General features: G+C 40.8%; 1 protein-coding gene across 1 annotated transcript in view; it reads right to left on the reverse strand.

The window, feature by feature from the left end:
- Positions 1-25,476, reverse strand: part of LOC122797061 (echinoderm microtubule-associated protein-like 6) — a 3,800,753-nt gene that overhangs the window by 638,252 nt on the left and 3,137,025 nt on the right. The window contains exon 34 of the mRNA XM_044065838.1: positions 16,313-16,470. Coding sequence (XP_043921773.1) covers positions 16,313-16,470 — 158 coding nt within the window. The remainder of the gene's footprint in view (positions 1-16,312; positions 16,471-25,476) is intronic.

Here is a 25,476-nt window from a genome sequence, read left to right on the forward strand (position 1 = left end):
AACCAATGTGACCTTAGCAATAGCACATCCTAATCTAGGTCCAGAATAGGCCAAAAATAACTGGTCTGATTTACGAGAAGCCTTAGTCCTGTTCAAGTAGAAGCGAATTTGCCTGTGAATATCTAGGGTATGTAAGCAATACTCTCCTCTGTTTGAATGACTGGGGAAAAAAACTGGCAATTCAATGGTTTGATTAATGGACATTTCAGAAATCAGTTTTGGCAGAAAGGAAGGATTAGTTCTCAATGACACTCTGTCTTTATGAAAAATCAAATACTGTCTCTTGATGCATAAGGCTTGAAGCTCAGAGATAGATCTGGCAGAAGTAATGGCGACCAAAAACAAGGTTTTCCATGACAAATATTTGAGGTCGCAAGAAAAGGCTGGTTCAAAAGGTGGCATTGTCAAAGCTTGTAGGACTAATGACAGGTCCCATGGTTGTGTAGGTTCTCTAAAAGGGGGTTTTAGGTGATTCATACCTTTTATGAAAGTCTTGCATAATTTGTGTGACATAAGAGAAGAGTCTTGGACACCATCATGAAAATTATAAATTGCAGCCGAATGAACTCTAATGGTAGAGGCAGACAGACCAGATTGAAATAAGGTAGACAGATATTCCAGTAATATCGACACTGGTGCTGAAAAGGGATCCACCTGTTTTTCTTTCAGCCAAATAGTAAATCTTTTCCACTTGTTGATATATGTAATTCTGGTGGAAGACTTATGAGATGCAATAAGAATGTCACGTACTGTCAAAGAAAGATCATCCTGCCTGGCAATCAAAGGAATTGGAGGAGCCAAGCTGTGAGCTTCAGGCTGTTCAAGTTGGGGTGAATCAGATTCTGTGGATGGGAGATCAACTCCGGGGTTGGATGGAGAATCCACGGTTGATCCAGCAGATGAGGCCAAAGGAAGGGGAACCAAATCTGATGAGGCCAATATGGTGCTATGAGGATTACTTTGCTCTTCAACTAGCAGGCTTTCTTCAGAAACTGGGGAATGAGGGGGAGAGGTGGAAATGCATAAAGTAGACCCGAGGGCCAGTCGTGGACTAGAGTGTCCCTGGGTGACTGTCCTGAAGGGGGAATCAGGGCAAAATAGTTGTTTCATTTGTAGTTGGTTGGGGAGGCAAAGAGGTTGCAGCAAGGAAGACCCCAGCGGTTGAAAATCTCTGCCGCTATCAAGGGATTCAGGGACCACTTGTGAGGTTGTAGAATACACCTGCTGAGTCTGTCTGTTATCACGTTGGAACTCCCAGGAATGTGCATTGCTAGAAGTAAGCAGTTGGTAGCCATCTCCCAATGCCATACCCTCATGGCCTCTCAACAGAGTGGGTAAGACTTGGTTCCACCTTGTTTGTTGATGTACCAGACCACCGCCATTTTGTCTGATTGTATCGCAATATTCCCAGATGGCAACAGGGGATGGAATGCTTGCAATGCCAGAAGCACCGCCCTCAGCTCTAGAACATTTATATGCAGATGGGCCTCCATTTCGGACCAAGTACCTTGGACTGTCTGACACCTGAAATAGCCCCCCCACCCCATCAGGGAGGCGTCCGTGGTCACTGTAGCCTTGGGCTGTTGGGGGGAGAAGGGGCAAGACCATTGTGATGGATTGTGTGCCATCCACCAATTTAAATCTTGTTTACACCTGTGAGTTACCCGATTCTTGGCTGAAAGAGGGCACTGAAAAGGATACCATTGGGTGAGCAGTAGCCATTGTAGAAGCCTCATGTGAAACCTGGCTAGGGATACAATTGTAATGGAGGCTGCCATGGAACCAAAAAACTGGAGAACAGAATGAGCTGTGGATTTCTCCCTTGAAAGGACTGGAATCAATTGCTGCTTTATCCTTAGAATTCTATGTTCTGGAATGGATGCTCTGCAATTATTTGTATTCAAGATAACCCCTATGAATTCTGTGGACTGAGATGGGGTGCGATTGGATTTTCGCCAGTTTATGGTTATGCCTAGCCTTTCTACAGTGAGGAGAGAGTATGCCAGGGCTTCTTCCAATAGATGTCTGGTGTGTGTGTGTGTGTGTGTGGGGGGAATGAACCAGTCATCTAGGTATGGAAACACCTGGAATCCTTGTAGTCGCAAGTGAGCTGTGACGACTGCCACGCACTTTGTGAACACTCTGGGGGCTGTAGAGAGTCCAAAGGGCAGTACTCTGAACTGGTAATGACTGGCTCCCGCATGGAAGTGAAGGAGTCTTCTTGATGGTCTGTCCACTTTTATGTGATAGTAAGCATCTTGAAGATCTATCGAGCACATCCAATCGTCTTTCTCCAAAAGCGGAAGGATAGACTGTATTGTGACCATCCGGAATTTCTGTACTTTTACAAACTTGTTCAATACACTGAGATCCAAACTTGGTCTCCAGTCCATGGTTTTCTTTGGCACCAAAAATAGTCTTGAGTAGAATGCGGATACTATCTGGTCTGGAGGGACTATTTGGATGACTCTTTTTCTTAGCAGCTTTGAAATCTCTAACGCTGCTTGTTCCCTTTGACTGGGTGGAATGTCAGGGAAGCTTGTTAGGGGAGCGGGACAAAGGTCAAAGGGGATATGATAACCTCTTGTTATTATCCTTTGTACCCAAGCATTGGTGGTAATGGTTAGCCAGGCAGAAAGGTACAAAGAGAAATGACCCCCAACCACTTTCAGAGGAAAGCAGTTGGGCTGCTCTTCAGGAGCTCTGGTAGGATTGGCCAGGGAAAGAATCCCTGGAACCCTCATTACGTGGACCCCCTCTGCCCCGAAAGGGGCGTCTTCCCTGTGAGTTTCCCACTCTGCCTCTAGGGGAGAACTCAGCCTGTGTGTCACGAAAAGAGCCCTGAGACTTTCTGTGCCATATCTTCCCACTCTTCTGGTTTTCTGGAGAAAACCCATTGAGGGGAAGAATAACAGACACCCACAGCAGAAAGGGTCTTACTGTCCTGTTCACATCTGGCCAGTGTGCTTTTAACCTTGGGTCTGAACAATGAAGAGACTTCGATGGGAGCAATGAGAAAGGAAGCCTTGAAGGGTTCCGTGAAATTACACAAGCACATCCAGGCATGTCATCTCAGAACAATGCCTGAACTCGCTGCTCTAGCTGCTCCTTCTGATGCGTGAGATATCAAGCGCATGGAGGAGTTAGATATCAATTCGATGGTGGCTAGCTGAGAGGCCACTTTGTCATGGACCTCATCAGACACAGCTCCAGTCAAAGTTTCAGAGTGCTCAGAAATTAAGTCTTTGTGAAGCCTGGTAAAATGTGCCATATAGTTCAGGGACCTGACTGCAAAGGTGGCTGTTGCAAAAGTACACTTTCCTATTATGTCCAGAGCCCGGGTCTCTTTGTTGGGCGGATGGACAGTCTGGCTTTCTTCTTCCACCAGGTCCTTTTTAGTTGCGGCCGCCACCACTAAAGCATCTACAGGAAGACCTTTGGACCAATGGGGATCAGAAGCAGGAGGGGACAAAATTTTATCTGGCCTCCGGGGAATGGCCTCAACGGTGTCAAGAGCCTTTCACACACGCTGCATGATGAGTTGGACAAGTTCATCGGCAGGTGGAGTAACTCAGAAGGTAGGGGGCCGGGCATGAAAGGCCTGCCGGAACACAGACTCTTCAGAGGTCGGGTTAGAGGGCTGCCAGTCACCTCTCTATTTAAGGATTTCAAGGACATCACCAAAGGATACCTCATAGGGTGACTGAGAGGACCCTTCCCCATCATCAAAGTCTTTGTCTTCAGTAAGGGACTCCTCTGTGGAGTCCATGTGCTTCCTCTTGCACAAGCTCTTTCAAGGATCTTCCTCAGAGGGAGAAGTTGGAGAAGACAGCACAAAAGGGGTCTCTTGTGGGAGTATGTCTTGAGGCCCTTGTGCCCGGTGTCCGCTAGGAGCGACTTGTGCACATTGCGGGCCAGAGAAGGGCGAGGAGAGTGATAGCACAGGATCACCAATTGACGCCAGAGCCTTCTTCATTAGCTGGAAGGCTGGACCACCTGAAGAGAGGTGGGGGCCCAGGGCGGGGGGTCACCCCTCTCCTAAGTGGCTCAGCCTGCCGACCCAGAGTCCCTGGATGGCTCTGAAAGACCAAAGTACGTACGTCACAGCTGACATCCTGGGCTGTGGTAAGACTCTCCTGACACAAAGGCAACTGTGGCTCCTTAGTGAGGTCCATAAAGGGAACTGTAGTGGGGGAAAACTATGCTATATTGAGGGGCTTCAAAGGCAATGAAGGAGGAGAATACGTAGGGGTCCTTGGTAAATGGTGATCACCTCCCGAGGAAGGAAAGGTACTGGGGGCGGGATACCTCTGGCCAAAAGCACTTGATCCACAAGACGCAACACATAGTGTTCAGAGAGGCTTCTAGTGGATTTCACTGACATGGCTGAGGGAGAGACAGGTCTATCCAAGGAGGGAACAAGCTTGGTGCACACCACGGGGGAGGTCTGCACTGAGAACAACGGAGCTGTAAAGGACTGAACTACTGGTGTCTGCACCGAGGAAATCATCGGTGCCAAAGGCATGGTCTACACCGACGATGAGGTCGGCACCGAAGTGATTGTTGGCACTAAGGCCTGCACCAAAAACATCGGTGATGAAAATTGAATGGTCAGTACCGAGAGCATAATTGGTGCTGGGTAAGTTGTCGGAGCCGAAAAAGTAATGGGCGTCGAGACATCCATCAACGTCGAAACAGTTTGCCGGTAAGGGAGTCTGAACCGAGGAGCTCCTCGGTACCGATGCAGTATGGGGCACACAAATCGGTGCCAAAGTCACAGATGGTGTTGATGGTCTCAGTGCCGAAGGTCTAGGCACCAAAAGCGTTGGAGCCGAAGAAGTCAAATATGAACTGGAAAGCTTAGCTTTCTTGGGTCTCGGTTCCTGAGGGTCCCCAGCTGGGAACGAAGGAAGGGACTTGGCCTTTCTATGTTAATCACTCTTTTTCTTATGGGATCTTGGAGGGGTTGAAGCCTCTGTCCCAGAAACAACCTCTGAAAAAGGAGATTTAAGTAGCCACTTCAGTATTAATTTATTTTTTCTCTCAATTAATGTCCTGTTAGAGAAATTCTTACAAATTCTGCAAGGTGGGTCAACTGTTAAATGTGGCACACCCAAGCAGTAGACACACAGGGAATGTGCATCTGAAGTAGGTAATTTATGGCCACAAGCTAGACATCTTTTGAACCCTGGACCACCTTTTTTATCTGCCATTTTAGAAAGAAAAGAGGAAAACCAGAAAAATACCAGCAATGGTACAAGAAATACCCGAAGGTAAGAAGGAAAAGGGGTTTACCAACGATGGTAAAAAAGAAATTACCTCACGGTAAAAAGAGAGGAAAGGAACTGAAAAAGATTCAAAAAAGGGTAGTCGCTAAATAAGGTAAGAGATAACTATCTAATAACTTTTTTGTGAAAAAGCTGTCTTAGAACTTAGTATGAAGGAAAATATTGTACTTAGCTCAAGAGAAGTAGCTTGACTCGACCGAATGGCGATGTGGCAAACGAAATCTGAGGTAACAGGGACAGGGGAATTATGGGTAAGAGTTTAGCTCGAGAGTTTGTAGCTGACACGAGCTTGGAAGATGGCCGGCTCGGTTCCGAGGTCAGAACCGACTACCCCACACGTAAGGAATGAACGAGGATTAACAATATCAGATCACATTTTCCCATATTTTAAATAAAAACATTAAAAAACAAACAAAAAACATATACATATATTTTTATTTTTAACCCACAACCTGTTTTAACTCACAACAAACACATACAATTACAAACATTTTCCAAAAAAAGATACCATCTCCAATTACAGACAAATTCTAAAGTTAGGTTTAATCATGCTGGCAATGCATGTTAGAGCCTGTGTTCCATTCTGCACCCACTCTGTTTTTTCTTGTCCCATCAAAACTTCCTTCCCAGATGTGAAAAACAACTTTCATGCTCTAAATTAATTGATTTATAGCCCTAAGAAAAGATGATCTGGCTATCAATAAATAAATAGATTTTGCATTGTTACAATTCATACAGAGGAAGTTGTTACTACTAGGAATGCATCTCCTTGTATTCTCTTCAACATAACATACTTCATTTCTTTTCACTGAAATATTTGTCACTTCTTCTTTAAGTAATTGTAGTGTTTCTTCATACAAATACTTCATGATTTACAGCTCAGTATCTGCCTAATTTATTGCATACACTTGCAAACAGTATGTCTGCCACTTACAGTGCTCTGCTGGCGTATAAAAAGCTATGTTCATACTTTAACATCAGTGACATTAATACATCCCACTTCACATTTAGCATTCCGATACATACTGCACATAACTAAATTACAACGTAACATGCAGCTGAATTCAAGGAACTGGTTATTTATACATGCATTACTAAGAAGAAAAAGGACTTTTTACTTAAAATTTATACAGATATTATGAAGAAAACAGGGAACTTTTGTACTCTCAGTTTTTTCTTCATTTCCTTCATTATCCTTCTAAACATCAATGACAAAATGGGAAATTATTGTTTAGAGTTCACAACCAGTTTAAAATAATCCACAAACTTCCAGTCTTTTTTTTTTCTTCTTCCCTCCACTTCATGCAGAAGTACATTTCTCACGCAGAAACTACATCTTATGAAAACATCCCTGTACAATCCACACATTTATTTTCTGCTTTCAGAGCCTTGCTGATCCTCTTCTTCACCATCTCGGTCACTCAACACCAGTCTCTGTTTCAAGTCCAAGATGCTCCTTGTTTTTCTTCTCAGCAACTGTGCTATTTTTGTCTGACAACCATTTTTCCTTGGAACACTGAAAAGGTTTTTACTGGCATGCTCTGTCTATAGGCTGTACCATTGTTAGAGGAATGAGAAACAGAATTCCTCACAACTTGCTAGCTTACGTTTTGTTGGATAAACTTTTTTATTTCTTCCTTCACCTGTTGCACATCCAAGAATGTCTTTGCTCCTTCTGAAAAAATATATTCTGAAGACAGCTAGATATAGCAACTTGAATCTCACACATATCTTTTGACACTCTCTGATTACAGTGATAAATTCTCTTCTGCCTGGTGTACAGTGAATATTATGTTTCATCAACACCTGGGTGTCTCCAATTGATAATACCTTACCCTACTGTCACAATTTTGTCAGGAGCAGTTCTTTCTGCTGATATGACCGCATCTTTACTGCTATACAGTATGTAGTTTTTTTTGGTGTTGGATGACTGATGCTATTGATGAAAGTCATTCAGTCAATGGCACTTATCTTGACATTGTTAAAGTGTTTGATACAATTCTCTCACGACAAACTCCAAAATCCAGAAGAACAACTATCAGTCAAGTAAACCAGTTTATTAAAAACCACTCTAGCGCCTCGGCTTATACCAAGCCTTCAAGGAGTACATTTCAAATGAATACAGTTCTCATTTTATAGCCACATATATTCAATCAAATAATTAATTAAGCAATTGAACAATAAAATGTCTAAAAACACATCTATCTAAACCATACATTTCCAGCAGTAATCTACATTTAAACCTTTTGGAATCAATGTATCATATTTTAAAATAAAAACAGTCTCTTTATATAATAACATATTCTTATTTAAATCAGCATCTTCAAAATATGTTTGTTCTAATCTTTAGATAGATGTGTTTTTTAGCCATTTTATTGTTTAATTGCTTAATTAATTATTTGATTGAATATATGTGGGTATAAAATGAAAACGTATTCATTTGAAATTTACTCCTTGAAGGCTTGGTATAAGCCGAGGCGCTAGAGTTGTTTTTAATAAACTGGTTTACTTGACTGCTAGTTGTTCTTCTTCTGTTTGATACAATTCCCCATATCATCATCACTGAAGCTTGCCAGCTGAAGTATTTACCCCATGTCACTCAATGGATTACAAACTGGCTCTTTGGTCAAAGAAATAGAATTAGTGGCACATACTCATCTAATAAACTAGTCACTAGTAGGGTGCTCTTGGTCTTTTTTAGTAAGTCCTTTTCTCTTTAAAATTTAATTATTTGATGTGAAAGCAGACATAAAAGGTTTGTGGTTCCCATATTTTTGGATGATAAACTGAGTGCCATGCCTGAGTCTCCTACAAACCCTTATATCTTCCTAACGGGGTTGAATAAAGTTAACACTTCATGTTCTAACCATTAAAGATCTAGGTAGATTCATCAATAACAAATATTCATTTGATCATCAATTATCAGTTAAAACAAGGAACCCTGTTTTTTACATTTCCGAGTTAATTACCAAAGGTAGATCTTTCTAAATTCAGAGATCAAATAATCCCCTTGTATTCATCCCTTAATAGGTCAATCATTGACTATAACATATCATTTTGTGTTTATCCAAACACATATCCCATCTTGAAAGACTTCAGCATTCTTTACCTTCAGAATCAAATTGCCCAGCTCACTTAACTCCCCAGACAGATGGAAACAATTGTACCCTTTCTGTGTTGTGCAGATCTCCGTTTTGTGTTCATAGCTAAGCAAATATCTGCATCATTAAGTTTTCTCCACCTCAGAATCACAGGAAACTATGAAACTTAACTTACATTGTAAAAAAACATGACGTCTTGCAGGGAAAGGTGCATTACACAAAAGATTTCCTACTTTTGGAACAAACTTCCCTTGCATATTAAATTATATAACACTTTGGTCTCCTTCAAGTGAATCTTGAAGATTTGATGGCTTCTGATAAATTTACTCCTGGGATTAACAGTACAGCCCTTATCAGGAAGGGAGGTAAATCTTCCAGTTATATTCCATAGGGTGCATAGCAATAATTTATATGGTCAATCTGACCACCTGTGCAATACTAGCCTATGATCATATTAACCAGTGACGAAAACTGATTGCAGAATATATTATGGTAGGATTTTGTAGTTAAGCAAAAAGGAGATTAGAGAACTCTTAAAAACTCTACAGATCTCATAGGCTGCAGGCCCAGAGCAGAATTTTAACCTAACTGTTTAAGCAATGTGCAAAATACATAACTATAGCTCTGTACAGCCTACACTATAAATGTCCAAAAGAAGGAACAATGTCCAGTAATTGGAAATAAACAGTAACATTAATCCTATTTATGAAGTGAAAGAGGGAATTAATGACATAAAATGTAGGTAAGGTAATGGAAAGGCTTATAACTAACAGATTATGGGATGCTTAACAGAAGAGTGACAGCCTGGACTGGAGACAATGTGCTTAAAGAAGATAAGTCTTCACTAGTACTAATGATATTTGCTTCTGGAAAAATGAGTTGACTGTAGCAGATACTGGTATGTAGTTGAATGATGTTTTTTTAGATTTTAGTAGGATTTCAGCACATTAGACCAACTATGCTGATATGAAAGATACACTATCAGGGGGGAGGGCTAATTCCCACTGCAGTTAACTAGATTTGAGATTAGTTAAATTGGAGAATGATGTGAGTAAACACAAAGAACAAGGAAGTCAATTGATTCTGTAACCAAAGGGGTGTCCGAAGGGTATAGATATTAGAGCTGGAAGTGTCTGCATTTTGTTTAAAGAACCTACAGATCTCTGAGCAAATCTGATGAATCAAGTATATAGGTGACATCAAACCTAAGATGTTTACTTAAGGAAGAAGATTGTCTCAATATGCAAACATTTTTGGTCAGCATTAAGCCTATATAAAGGCAAGCAAATCTGATCTGAATTTGAAAAAAAAGTGATTATGAAACTCAGAAGGGAAAATGCAGAAATGCCCAATTATTGAAACTGTAGTAGGACAAATGAGGCACAGAATTACAATGATTCAGAAATACTATTTGACACTAGTATTTAGTTTTGGAAATGTACAGATCTCACTGTGGCAAAAGCAAACTGTAAATTAGAGAACCTCCTTAGATATGTGGCCAGTAGAATCCATGCAAACATTGTTCCACTGTTTATGGCATTAGTATGACATTGTTTGACATATGGGAACTTGGTGTTGTATGCACGCACCAAACGACTGTCTGACAAATTAGAACGGGTCCAAGAATCCTTTGTAAGATGGACAGTGGACCCATCTGACACTTCTTATGCTGTCAAATTCAGGCCAGATTAGATTATGTTAGGAAACAGTGACAACTTGATCCTAGCATATTTTTCCATCTAAAAGATATGGCTAATGAAGATACATGATAGGGTTAATGAAGGAGAAAGGGATTGCAGTGTATGTGTTACAATTGCTAAAATTACAAGAACAATGCACAAATGGAATGATCTGTCTACATTTATTACATTTGTTCTCAATATTGATAGCTTTAGAACATTTTGATATTGTAATGAGATACATGGTATATAGCTTTCTTTAAGTTAGGTAGAAGTGAAGTTTCTTGAGGACTTCTTACCATGATCTTTATATTGTATACTTCCTCTGTGGGTATTATAAGAAGATACAAGATGAATTATCACAACTTTGCTGAAAACACTCATCTCTAGCTCCTACTAGATTGCTTTGGAGTCATATTCTTCTGACATCTATGACTGGACTGCATATAAACTGCTGAAGTAAATTTGCTACGACTGACGTTCAATCTATGCAGACAATTATAAATGGTTTGTTGACTTCTCATATCCAGCCTTCTGTCATGCTGAGAACTGAACTGCATTTTGTGCTGAAAATGAGGAATCCTAAATTTAATTTTGATGAAAAGCTGACATCCAGTGAATAGGTAGAATTTATTATTTTCATCCTGAAGCCATCAAAACAGTTATAGGATTAAGCATCTTATTTGTAAATGTGGTCTTGAGGTGGATTTCATGCACTGCTGTCCCACAGGATGCATTGCTGCAACACTGCAAATCTGTAGCTACTTGAAAAGAGACCTATACAGACTCAATCTATTCTATAATCTCTGTATTGGCTTAATGATAGGTTTACATCACTTACAAAGCTACTACTTTATATGTGAAATCCCCTACAATAACCTCTGACACAAACATGTAAAGGATTTGATTAAACATAGTGTTCAAAGAGAAACATCCAATCAACCCAAAAGGAGCTGCTACTGAGTCCCTTAGTTCACTTGATATTTGCTGTCATGACAGTTTTCTTTGATGTGACATATCTTGTTCAATTCTCTGCCCTGCTGGCTAACAGACTGTTTCACGGTTTCTGCCTTCAGAAAAAAAAGAGCATATCTACTTATTTAACCAAGCTTTAATTCACTGGCAAATTGTATTAACATATTATCTGTTGTTTGATTTAGTTTGCTTTTGTGAAAGTTAACTTGAGATTTTGCAGTACTCTAAAATGTCATCTGACTAGATACTACATCTTAATTCACATTTCAGGGTACTGGGTATGTTTCCTAACCACTCAATGTTCTGTCTGGTCTGGCCTTAAATGATGAACACAAATTAGATAAGAACAACATTTTATTTCTAAAGCTTCTCTGCAAGTTTAATACTGTAACCATCTGGTTATATTTTGCTTTAAAATTAAGACAGAGTGTGTGTTACTTCAACAAATGTCAACAAAAAAGCTAGACACTGAAAGCACATACAGCCTGATTCTTTTAACATTCCTTTAGGCAGAATAACTTGTTGCTATTATTGTTGCATATTACTATGTTACATTATCACTGATCTTGCCAATGGATAATAAAAACAAATATTTATTTATTTTATTTCACATTTGTTGACCAGGAGTGTCCGACTGGGCAGAAGCCCTTTTTCAGTGGATGCCCGGGGAGAAAAGCTCCAAAATGTACTTAAAAAGCATAACAATAGCAACAGAGACATTCAACATTAGAATAACCAAGAAATATTTAGGAGGCTACAATCATCAATACAATAATTATTAACTTACACTAAAGTCATACAGGATTGAGTAGCAATAAAAGCATGAGAAGTAAGAAGTAGTGGTTTGTTACTCTGCAGTTCTAAGGGCAGCAAAATACCTTAGTTTTAGGAGTTTACTAGAGAGAAGAGGAAATAAGTTGTTCATGCTATGTATTGGTTTATCAGTGCTAAGCAGGTTGATTGTGGTTAGGGAGGGTGTGAACAGTGGCAAGTCCAGTGTTTCTTAAAGTAGTTTTTTGGTGGCCAGCTTCAATTATTTGGGGTGTATAAGGTTCCTTATTTCTAGTGGAAGTTTGTTCCATGCAGCCTGTCTTAGATTTTGGTTTGTTTACCTTTACTAGGTCCTGGGTTGCATGTTGGAGATGTCTGGCAGGTGAGTAATAGGAAATGAGAGATGATACAGCTGGGCAGACAGATGGTTGATAACGAATGGTGTGTATAATTTGGAGCTGGGATTGGAGTAGTTGGTGAGGTAGTTCAAGCCAGTTCAGGTATGTTTTAAAGAGACAGTGGTGAGATTTATTAGTTTGTTGAGCTGCGAATCTGGCTATCTTGTGATAGGTCAATTCTAGTTTGGTAAGAAGAGAGGATTTGTGAGTATTTGGGAAGAGTATGTTAGACAAAGTAGACGGTAGGCATGAGTTAGGGTAAGCCTGACTTCAGCAGCAAGGAATTTATTCCTATACAGGAGTCCTAGCTTCTGATGGGTGTTTCTGATGCAATTGTTAATGTGTAGATCAAATTTTAGTTAATCATCAATGGTGATGCAAAGTAGTTTTGTGCTAGAATCAACTTCTATTGGAGTATTGTTTAATGATGTTATGCAAAAGGAAAATTAGATGTGGTTAACAGATTTTGAAAGAAACAGTAGCAATTATATTTTTTTAGGGTTGAGGATAAGCTGTTTTTTGAGCCAAGTCTCAACTGAGTTAAATGAACTTCCTGATTACTGTTGTCCTTTAAAAATCACTTCTAATGTAGTTTCTCAGTATCTGGGATGGCAGTGATAATTACATTTTGAGAGATATCTCTTATCTTCATGTTTGTAATGCCATGGAGTTAATATATATATATATATATATATATATATATATATATATATATATATATACTTTGGAGAGTGCAGGAGCAGTAAAACTTACATTTATTTATTTATTTTTATTTATTTTATTTATTTTACATTTGTTGACCAGGATTGACCGACTGGATACTTGTCCATTTTCTGCAGAGGCCCGGGGAGAAAAGCTCCATACATACATACATACAGAAAAAAACTGTTACATTAAACAAGTTAAAGCACTGTTAACAGATAAAATACATAGGATAAAAGTAATTATTTCTGTCATATATAACTTTGATTTGTTATAGTATATCAATTAGGAAGCAATACAGGGGTGGCCAAAAGACCTCTTTAGCACGTTTATATTGCTAGAGTTAGTCAGGATTAGAGCAAGGACATACCCATTGCCTTTTAAAGTACTGTTTTAGACTTTTTTTGAATTGGATTGGAACAAGTTCTAAAGTAAGCTCAGCAGGAAGTGAGTTCCATATTTTGCCAACAGAGCTGGCATATAGAGAGTTTCCAGCTGAGTGGTTGCTTTTGAGGGTTTGGACTAGTAATTTGTTGGATGAGCAAAGTGTCTTGAGGTTGCTCTAAGGGGTGATAATTTTTGTAAGTACGGGAGTGTTTTCAGGTTGGTAGATAATTTTATGTGCTACTATTAGCTAATTGTACTGAAGTTGCATAGGCAATTCTAGCCACCCTAAAGTCATTAGGTACAGGCAGTGGTGTGTTCTGTATACTGCTCCAGTGGCAAATCTATCAATATGATTAAAGCAGCTAGAGAGTTTATTAAGGTCAGACTTACTCAAGTTTGTGAAGAGAGAGGATGCATAAAGGAGGGTAGAAAGTAGATGTGTACGGGCAATTACCGTCCTAGCTAGTGGAGTGAGGAAAGGTTTGATCTTGTATAGTGAGCCAAGTTTTTTTATTAACTTTTTTAATAGTTTGATTAATATGCGTATCAAACTTGAGGTTATTATCAACTGTTACACCTAAGAGTTTGGTACATGGATCTGGGACAATGACACTGCCATTGTAAGATTTTATATTAAAGGTTGGAGCAGAGGCTTTACGAGTGGGGGAGAAAAGCAGCAGCTTTGTTTTGTTGGGATTTAATAGGAGACATTGATTACAGAGCCAATTTTCGACAGTATTAAAAACATTATGGAATAGAGTCTGCAGACTTAAAGGGGAGGTGCCAGAGCAAATCAAAGTGGAGTCATCTGCATATTGAATGCAGATGGCTGTTGGGATGACTGTGTACATGTCATTAATAAAGACAGAAAATAATAGGGGTCCTAATATAGAGCCCTGAGGGACCCCAAGGGTGATAGAAGGGAAGATAGTTTGTTCTGCCATAGTACAGCCTGTTGTCTACCACTCAGATAAGATTTGGACCATTGAATAGCCTGGAAATCTAGGGGAATAGTTTTAAATGTGTATGAGTAGTTGGTGGTTGACCATGTCGAAGGCTTTGGAGAGATCAAGAAAGAGGGCAGAAGAAAGCTTATTGTTGTTTCAGTTTTGATAAATAACATTGGAGAAGGAGAGGAGGGCTGTGGTTGTACTGTGGAATGGTCTGAAACCATGTTGCGAGTTAGCCAGAAGATTGTTCTGAATGAGATGGCTCAGGAGTTGTTTATGGATGCACTTCTCCATAATTTTAGCCAAGGGTGACAAAATAGCTATAGGTCTGTAATTTGACAGTTCAGTGGAACTGCCCCCTTTGTGGAGTGGAAAAACATGGGATGTATTCCAGATGGAGGGGATAGTGGCTTCTGATATAGCTCTATTGATCAGGATAATGATCGGGTATGCTATGGCATCCGCAGATTTTTGTAGATACTCAGCTGGAATGAGATCCGCTGCAAGGGTGGTTGGTTTTAGTTTCTTGATTAGGGCACGGATAAGTGATGTGGAAACTGGTTGACAGTTAAAGGGGAGTTGAGAACTAGGTGCAGCAGCGTTTGGACTTGGGCAACTGGGACATATCTGGTTAGCTACTGTCTGGATAGTTTCTGTGAAGAAACTATTAAAGGTTTTGGCAACATCTTCTGAAGGTTTTTGGATGGCAGCCGAGGGGAATTGAGTTGTGGATTGCTCTGGGTGAATACGTTTATTTATGCCTGCCCAAAACATTTGTGGATTGTTTTGATGCTTCTGTTGGTGGTAGATTTTTTGTGTTGTTCCTTAGTTGTCTATATCTAAGTTGATCGAAGGGGGATTTTGTGGTACTCCAAGTGGCCCAAGCTTAGTTTCTAAGTAAGATCATTTGTCTGATTTCTTTTGAAAGCCATGGAGCAACTTTTGCTTTAGTTCTTATAGAACGTGCAGGTGCAGTGGTATCAAGGATGGCTAGGAATTTGGTGTTGAAATATAATACAGCTTCTTCAAGTGGCAGATGTTTTAGGACTACCCAATTATATGCTTTGAGTTCATTTTGGAAATTAGTGGGGTTAAAGTTTTTGTTGTTTCTAATTGTTTTGTAAGTAGGTTGGTGGGGGATGTCAGTCTTATGCCTGATTATATAGGTAAGAAAATGGTCACTTATGTCTTCAGGTTGGGTACCGGCCCTATACATATCGGGATGGCTGTTAATGAGTATCCAGTCTAGGATACTATCTTTGTTGTTAGGTTTACTGATCCTAGTAGGGGAGGTTATGATCTGAGTAAATCCGTATAGATTTACATGGATGGTAGGAGATTCTGAGGAACAAACATTCCAATCGATGTTGAAGTCTCCTAGAACAATGGTTTCTTGAGGGTAGTTACTAGACAGCCAAGAGAGGATATCTACTAGGGTGTTTGTGTTATTACCTGGGGGGATGTAGACACAGGCTATGTTTATGCTTTTGTTTTTATTAATTTGAAGCTTGGTAATGAGAATTTCAGCATTATCAACACAGGGCAGTTGTGTGGAATCAGAGGTCACATCTAGAGTAGTTTTGTATAGTACAGCTACCCCTCCTCCCTTCCTAGTGGTACGGTCGAACCTAAGTATGTTATAACCTGGGGGAAAAACCTCATTATCTGCCATTGATGGTTTTAGCCAGGTTTCAGTAAGACATAGTAAAAATATAGCACATTTACTTTTTTCATCTCATTGTGTTCCTGCCCATTTAAAATCAGTGAGTTCATCACTGAGCTGTAACCTGAGTCATAGTGGAAACTTCCAACCTGATTACTCACACTTTCTAGAAAAATATGTAGCCCTTTCACACTGCTCAAAAATACAATACGCTCATTACAAAGTAATTTTTCATTTAGTTTTTATATGATCAGAAACACTGCATCAGCAGGAAAGTCAAGTGGGTTTTATTCTCATTTACAGCATGCAGCCTTAATATAAACATAATAGCATGGTAAAAACATCAGCAAGTACTAGCTTTTACTTAGTTTTACTTAAGATAACAAAAGAACACCTACGGTCGTTCCTTTCCACCAGTAACAATTAGACCATCTCGAAGTGTCGTGTACATTGTGAAAACAGGACCAGTGTGAGCCTTTGCTACTATTCTTGTCAAAAAATGATCCTTCCAGACATATACATCTCCATTTATGGCACCTGTGAACGTAAGGTTATTCTGAAAAAAAAAGGGGAAGAAGAAGTCATTAGATTCTTGGTTTAGTGCTAGGCTATCTACCCTTTTGAGCCATTTTAATCATAGCCACATTTCCCAACCCAAAGGTAAGACTCAAACCCTACACCTGTTGTCTGTGAAGTAAACACAGTAACCATTATGCCAATCCACAACCCCAAAAATACCAGGCTTGTCTGCAAAAAAAATAATTTGCTCAGCAGAACTCCAATATCACAAGCCTCTTCCACAGAAAAGTCATTTTTGATTTAAGGATTGGAAGTATTAAACTCCACCTGGCACCTAGCAGACAGCAGCTTAGACAGGTGTGGCATGAATGGTGTCTTCTCATTTTACTTTTTTGTCAGTGAAGATGGATGAGGGCACAATAGAAAACAAGTGAGCTGCTAACAATACAATAGGTCACTTAGCTGTAGCATGAGAAAGACACATATCTCTAACAGAGAAGGGAAATATCATGTTCCATAAGCCTAATGTGTTCTATATGTTAAATGTAGTACACTACTAGTCATTCAACTTGCCTTTAAAAGCTTAGTCACAATAACATGTAATAGAATTTTATTCCAAATCCCCACTTGTCTCAGAGAAAACCAGCTATCTGCACTGACTTTTTTTTTAACTTAAGATCATTTTTACCTGTAAGGATCTATTATGGAAACTTGACTGTCAGAACATTGAGGAAATAAAACACTGAAAACCAAAGCCTGAAATACAGAAGGATGAAAAATTAAATTGCAATTTTTTAGGAGGGAATAAGCTTCCCATAACCCTCAATCCATCTATCTGCAACCCCTTTTTTCCCATTTTTACACATGGTGTCAGGGTGTCACATCAACAATGATAATTATCTAGAGCCAGGGAGCTAGCCCTACTGCTGTTGGTCTTCTATATCACAAGTCGGAGGAAGGGCTCTGAGCCAACAAATCTGTGATATATAACATTAAGTATCCTGTTTTTGGCTTATTTCTGAGTTATTTATAGCACATTTATTGTCTGAATATACTTTGCTAACTAGTTTCACTGTGTGTGAGGTATTAACTAGAAATTTTCTACAATTGTTAAGCATCTGGTTGGGTTTGTTTGTTCTGATTTCCTGCTAAGGAGTGTATCATATAACTTGTTTGCAGTTAAAAGTATTCTCTAGAGTCTCCTGGATCCTTTACCTGTTTAAACATTTCTGCAGGTTTTTTTCTACCTAAGTAGTGTTGGTAGTGTAGCATTGTCCATATTCAGGCTTGTGTTTTGGGTCTAGTTGTTTGTTGGTAGAGGTTGTGTGTCTGAGCACATGTTCCAGGCCATCATAGCTTAGCCAAAGCCAGTATAGCATGTCAGTGAGAGTGAATTGTTTGTGATCATTGGCTGACTGGGGTTGCCTGGACTACGGCTTGGAGTAAGCACCTCATTGGTTCTTTCAAGCTTTTATTTAAAGTTGTTTCAGGTTTTAACTTTGTTACTTAAGAAGTTAACTTGTGAGTGTTTCTGCCATTTCACACTGAGCTAATCAGAGGAAGTCGGAGGAAGGGGTCTGAGTCAACTAATCTGTGATATATAACATTAAGTATCCAGTTTTTTTGCTTATTTCTGAGTTATTTATAGCACTTTTATTGTCTGCATATACTTTGCTAACTAGTTTCACTGTGTGTGAGGTATTAACTAGAAATTTTCTACAATTGTTAAGCATCTGGTTGGGTTTCTTTGTTCTGATTTCCTGCTAAGGAGTGTAACATATAATTGTTTGCAGTTAAAAGCATCCTCTAGAGTCTCCTTGATCCTTTATATGTTTAAACATTTCTGCAGTTTTTGTTTTCTACCTAAGTAGTGTTGGTAGTGTAACATTGTCCATATTCAGGCTTGTGTTTTGGGCCTAGTTGTTTGTTAGTAGAGGCTGTGTATCTGAGCACATGTTCCAAGCCATCATAGGTTAGCCAAAGCAAGTATAGCATTTCAGTGAGAGTGAACTGTTTGTGGTCATTGGCTGACTGGGGTTGCCTGGACTACGGCTTGGAGTAAGCACATCATTGTTTCTTTCAAGCTTTTTTTAAAGTTGTTTCAGGTTTCAACTTTGTCACTTAAGAAGTCAACTTGTGAGTGTTTCTGCCATTTCACACTGAGCTAATTGGAGGAACTTGGAAGAAGGGCTCTGAGCCAACTAATCTGTGATATATAACATTAAGTATCCAGTTTTTTGCTTATTTCTGAGTTATTTATAGCACTTTTATTGTCTGCATATACTTTGCTAGCTAGTTTCACTGTGCGTAAGGTATTAACTAGAAATTTTCTACAATTGTTAAGCATCTGGTTGGGTTTGTTTGTTCTGATTTCCTGCTAAGGAGTGTATCATATAACTTGTCTGCAGTTAAAAGCATTTTCTAGAGTCTCCTTGATACTTTATTTGTTTAAAAACTTCTGCAGTTTTTTTCTACCTAAGTAGTGTTGGTAATGTAGTATTGTCCATATTCAGGCTTGTGTTTTGGGCCTAGTTGTATGTTAGTAGAGGCTGTGTGTCTGAGCACATGTTCCAGGCCATCATAGCTTAGCCAAAGCCAGTATAGCATTTCAGTGAGAGTGAATTGTTTGTGGTCAATGGCTGACTGGGGTTACCTGGACTATGGCTTGGAGTAAGCACCTCATTGGTTCTTTCAAGCTTTTTTTAAAGTTGTTTCAGGTTTCAACTTTGTTACTTAAGAAGTTAACTTGTGAGTGTTTCTGACATTTCACACTGAGCTAATCGGAGGAAGTCAGAGGAAGGGCTCTGAGCCAACTAATCTGTGATATATAACATTAAGTATCCTGTTTTTTGCTTATTTCTGAGTTATTTATAGCACTTTTATTGTCTGCATATACGTTGCTAGCTAGTTTCGCTGTGTGCGAGGTATCAACTAGAAATGTTCTATAATTGTTAAGCATCTGGTTGCGTTTGTTTGTTCTGATTTCCTGCTAGGGAGTGTATCATATAACTTGTTTGCAGTTAAAAGCATTCTCTAGAGTCTCCTTGATCCTTTATCTGTTTAAACATTTCTGCAGTTTTTTTCTACCTAAGTAGTGCTGGTAGTGTAGCATTGTCCATATTCAGGCTTGTGTTTTGGGCCTAGTTGTTTGTTAGTAGAGGCTGTGTGTCTGAGCACATGTTCCAGGCCATCATAGCTTAGCCATAGCCAGTATAGCGTTTCAGTGAGAGTGAATTATTGGCTTTGCAGTTGCCCGCCCCTACTGTAAATTTGATCTGGGACACTCCTCGCAGTTAGTGTCATTACCTCATTCTACCTAATCCAGGGAGAACATTTGAGAAGGCCAACCCAGTCAGTTTCTGCTCCTCCTTTCCCCTTTCCAGTTTACAAAAAAAATTTTTTCTAAACTTGTTTCCTGCCTTTCCTGTAAGTCGTCTAGTCCAGATACAGATTTGCTGTATCCAGGACTGTTTGCAAGCTTCTGAGCCCCCAAGCCTTTCTGTGTTGGAGGGAAACCTAGCTTAATTTTGTTTCTTAGAACTAGCCACTTTTCTAGTTTCAGCACTCAAATATGTTCCTTTGAGCTCAGCACTTGTTCAGAACACATTCTAAGTGCTAAATAAGCTACAGATTACTACAGCACTCAACTTTCCTCACTTGTCTAGAGGAAACAGTTTTTAGTACTTAATAAATAAACACCTATCCAGGCATGTCTAAGGGTCAGCTCCTGTTGTTTTCTTCTGTCTACCTGATGAATCTGGGTATTTTGGGGCAATTGCCTCATGTACACAGACAACCCTCTCCTCCTACCACCCAACACTACAACCTGTAAGAGATGCACTTATATAGCCAAAATGGAAGCAAAGCTCTCTTCACCCAAAACTGGACTAGACAGTCAAGAGGAGAATGTAAACACTTGCACCACACCACACTCATTACATAGTCCCACAAAACCTACTCCACCAAAACACACACATAGAAACACAAAACACACACCTACAATCTTGAAGGCTCTCAAAAAAATCTACCCAAGCAACAGGGACCTCCAAAGCAGAAACGCAAGCAACCTCCACCTGCCAACACAACCCAAATGACAAACAGCCCACAAACTCAGTGTGCCACTCAACCACAGCCCATAAGGCATAACAACGTACCCAACACTCTAGTCATAGGTGACTCTATAGTCAGGCACACTGATGTTCCACTCACCAGGCTAAACAAGGAGAAAGTTACTATCAGCTGCCACTCAGGTGCCAGGATCCGCCACAAAACACATGCACTCAGGTTACTCCACAACAAGTACAAATATGACTCTGTCATTGTCCATGTTGGTGTGAATGACCTGAGATGTACCTCCCTGGACTACATGAAAAGAGACATGGAGGAGCTGTCTGATCTTGTAGCCCAGGCAGGTATGACCCTAGCCCTGAGTAGCATCCTGCCATCACCCAGAATGACACCACAGTACAAGGACAAAATGATTGACTTCAACATATGGCTAAGCTTCTGGTGTCATTCTAAGGGGATGCAGTATCTGTCTGCCTGGGATGACATGATCGACAAACCACGATGCTTTGCCAGAGATGGCCTGCACCTGTCTCCCTTGGGATTCCGGATACTGGCTAAGGCCCTTGCCACCCCTATAGTGCCTTTTTTAGGCAAGATTCAAATGACAATTTAACCACTGTAACAGGTACAAGCAAGCAAAATCTGAGGGTAATGCTACTTAATGCTAGAAGTCTAAACCTCAAAATGCACTCACTCGAGGCACTCCTTAAAATGGAGAACATCGACATCTGTGCAGTGACAGAGACCTGGTTCATGGCTCCAGACAGCACCACTGCATTACCAGGCTATAATTCATACCACACCTTTCGGCCACTTAACCTGGACCAAAGCACTAAAGGCGGAGACGTGTCCATATTCATTAAGGATATCTACACCTCCAGGCTAGTTGCTCAGCATAATCCACCTGAGATTATCCAAGTGCAGCTGACTCTGGGCAAGACCACAATCCAAACTGTAGCTTGCTACAGATCCCCCACCATGCCCCAGGATTCCCACTCCTCATTTCTTGATACACTGGAAAATATTAGGGTACAGCCTAATACCCTGATAATGGGCGATTTCAACTACCCCACCATTAACTGGGAAAACTACTCATGTATCAACTCTTGTGCTCAACGTTTTCTGGAATTCATAAATTCCAATGCCTTGGATCAACTTATCCACACCTCCACCAGGGCCAGCAATATCTTGACCTGGTCATTACCAACATGGGCAACCGGTGTTCCACACCAAAGGTCAATTCCTCATTGGTCAGATCCGACCACTAGCAAAGCACCCTAGACATCCACATCCCACCCCCACCCCTCATTAGGGAAACCACCGTAAAAATTTTTTCCAAAGCCAACTTCACGCTTCTTAAGACAGAAACGTCAGGACACCCATGCTGACGGACAATAGAGGTATGACTGCTGAATCCTATACAATTGCACTTGATAATCGCTTATACGAGTGCATGGATTGTGCAATCCCTAACAGAACAAGATGCTATCCTCCAAAAAAAGGAAGCCAGTCTAGAGGCCCCCTGCCATAAACAAACTATACAACAGAAGAAAGAAACAGTTGCAAAAAAGAGTAAAATCCCATGACTGGAGGAACTCCGTGGTGAGCCTCAGTAAGAAGCTGAGATCCCTCATAAAATCCTCCAAAGCTAGTAATGAAAACAAAATTGCCACTGTTTCTAAAGACAACCACAAAGCATTCTATAGCTATGTCAAGAATCTCAATGGCAACACTCAGATCTGCTCTGAGTTACAGCACAATGGCACTAAATATACAGAACCAACTGATATTGCCAACTCCCTGGCAGATAGGTTCAGAGCTAACTTTACCCCTCTCTCATCCCCTAAAGGGCCCATCTCTATATTGGAAGAATGCAAAGTTCCTGTAATCACGGCTGCACAGGTAAAAAAAACATTCTCCAAAGCCAAGAGCACAGCATCCATGAGACCTGACAACATCCCAGGCTGCGTTCTACATGAACTACAGAACGAACTGGCACCCCACCTAAGTACCATGTTCAATCATAGCCTCACTTCTGGCTTTGTGCCCACTGAATATCGCACAGCAATGGTTCTCCCACTCCACAAATGGGGAGCCACCACGGACCCCAGGAACTACCGCCCCATTAGCCTGACGAGCCTGGTCTGCAAGGCTATGGAATGTATCATCATGGAACTTATAAACAACGACAATGGTGCTCTCCAAACTCTGGACCCTACCCAGTTCGGGTTTGTAAAAGGCAGATCATGTCTCCTAAACCTGATAGACTTCTTTGAAGCGGTCACCAAAGCCATAGATGAGGAAAAGGTGGTTCACACAGCCTCTCCAGAGCTCGCCAAGGCTTTCAACACTATCCCACACTCTGGAATTATAGATAAACTCACTAAACTAGATATAAATCCCTATGTCACAAGATGGGTTGCCAACTGGCTCACTGACAGAATCCATATGTGAAAGTAGCAGACTCTAAATCCAACTTCAGACCAGTGACAAGTGGAGTAACACAGGGTTCAGTCCTAGGTCCTCTCCTGTTTGGTATCTACTTCTCTGAAGTACAGGCTAACAAAGAAGGTCTTTGGCTAACAAAGTTCACAGATGACTGCAAACTAGGAGCCATAATCAAAACTCCTAATGATGTGGACATCCTACAAAAGGGCCTCACTGAGACAGATGCTTGGTCATGCCATGGCCTTGTATGACAGGCAGAGATCACCTCTGAGTAAGTGGTATGCAACTGAGTACAGCTGGAGATTCTTGAGTCAGGCTGCATCTGTTTGAGGCCAGTAATCCTCTTGGTGAGGTACTTTTGTGGTCTTTCCAGCTGTTGCAGGTGTCTTGTAAGGTACATCCCAAATAGGGCGTTGTATTCTATGATGGGTCTAGTGAGTGATGAGTAGAGAGGTACAATAACCTCTTTTGTTCTAGATGCGAACCCTTTTGTGATTAGGTGGGCCACATAGAAGGATTTTCTAACCACCTTGGCAATATGATTATCAAAGGAGAGATTACTATCTACTTGGGTCCCCACATCCCTTATTACATTTTCTATATTTAGGGGACTACCACCTATGTGGTAGTTCGCGGGTACTTTGTTTTTTCCAAAAGGGATGACTATGCACTTTTTGGCGTTTAGCTTGAGGCCATGATTTTGACACCAGGTATCCATCTCAGTGTCTGGAGGGTGTCTGTATCAGCTGGAGAATCAAGTATGGCCCTTAGTTTGCAGTCGTCTGCAAACTTGGTCAGCCATAGTCCTCCTATGCTTGCCTGTACCTCTGAGAAGTATATATCGAACAGGAGGGGTCCTAGGACTGAGCTCTGAGGGATGCCACTTGTAACCGGTTTAGAGTCAGACATAGAGCCTGCAACACTCACCATGTGGGTTCTATCCATGAGCCAGTTGGCAACCCATCTTGTGATGTAGGGGTTTATGTTCAAGCTGGTGAGCTTGTCTATAATACTAGAATGGGGAATGGTGTCAAAAGCCTTTGCGAGGTCTAGGTAGGCTGTGTGGACCTCCTTTCCCCTCGTCTAATGCCTTGGTAACTGTCTCAAAGAAGTTCTCCAGGTTTAGGAGGCATGATCTGCCCTTAACAAAGCCAAACTGTGTAGGGTCTAAGGTTTGGAGGTTCCCAATGTCTCTGTTAATGAGTTCCATGATGATGCACTCCATAGCCTTGCAGACCAGGCTAGTCAAGCTTATAGGGTGATAGTTCCATGGGTCCATTATGGCTCCACCTTTGTGGAATGGGATAACTGTTGCTGTGCGCCACTCTGTGGGTACATAGCCTGTAGAGAGGCTGAGTTTGAACAATGTGTTTAGGTGAGGGGTTAGTTCATTTTGGAGCTCTTGTAAGACACAGCCTGGGACACCTTCCGGTTCCATTGAAGCTGTGTTTTTGGCTTTGGATAGGGCTGTTTTAACCTGTGTGTCAGTGATTGACTGGGCCCTACATTCTTCTGGAATGGTTATGGGCCCTTTAGTGGGTGAGAGGGGGGTGGTTTGCACTAAACCTGTCTGCCAGAATGTTGGCAATATCAGTCGGTTCAGTGTATTTTGTGCCATTCTGCACTAACTCAGAGCAGATCAGAGAGTTTCCATTTAGGTTCTTGACAGAGCTAAAGAACACGTTGTGGTTATCTTTGGAGTCATTGGCAATTTTTCTTTTGAAACTAGCCTTGGATGATTTAATGAGGGATCATAGTTTCTTGCTGATACTGATCAGGGATGTCTTTCCTTCTTGGAATATTACTCTTTTCTGTACTAGTTTCCTCCTTCTGTTGTATAGCTTGTTTATGGCAGGGGTCCACCAGACTGGTTTCCTTTTCTTGGAGGAGTGAGTCTTGGTTTTACTTGGGATAGCATGATCCATGCATTCCTGCAGATGCTCATAGAGTGCCTTTGTAAAGGATTCAGCAGCTTGGACAGCATTGTCCTTTAGCATGGGGGCTGTGAACCTCTACACCTCAGTCTTAAGTAACGTGAAGTTGGCTTTTGAAAAGTTTTTCACAGTGGTTTCCTTGATTGGGGGTGGGGGCAGAATGTGGATATCCAGAGTGAATAGTCTATGGTCTGATCTAACCAGCGAGGGGTTGACCTCTGGTGTGGAACACCGGTCACCCATGTTGGTGATGACCAGGTCCAATATGTTGTCCCCTCTGGTGGGGGTGTTGACCAGTTGATCCAGGGCATTCAAGTTTATAAATTCTAGGAAGCGATGGGCAAGGGAGTTAGTACTTGCGTAGTTCTCCCAGTTTATGTTTGGGTAATTGAAATCACCCAGTATTAGGGTGTTTGGTAGGACCTTCATATTTCCCAGTGTCTCCAGAAATGTGGAATGGGGGTTCTGGGTCATGATGGGTGATCTGCAGCAAGCTACAATTTGGATTGCAGTTTTGCCCGTTGTTAGTTGCACATGGATGATCCCTGATGCATTGTGCTGTGCCTATAACCTGGAGGTGTGGGTATCCTTGA

This window comes from Protopterus annectens, chromosome 3.part0 (genome assembly GCF_019279795.1).
Source record: "Protopterus annectens isolate FY-2018-M chromosome 3.part0, PAN1.0, whole genome shotgun sequence".
Lineage (NCBI taxonomy): Eukaryota > Metazoa > Chordata > Ceratodontiformes > Protopteridae > Protopterus > Protopterus annectens.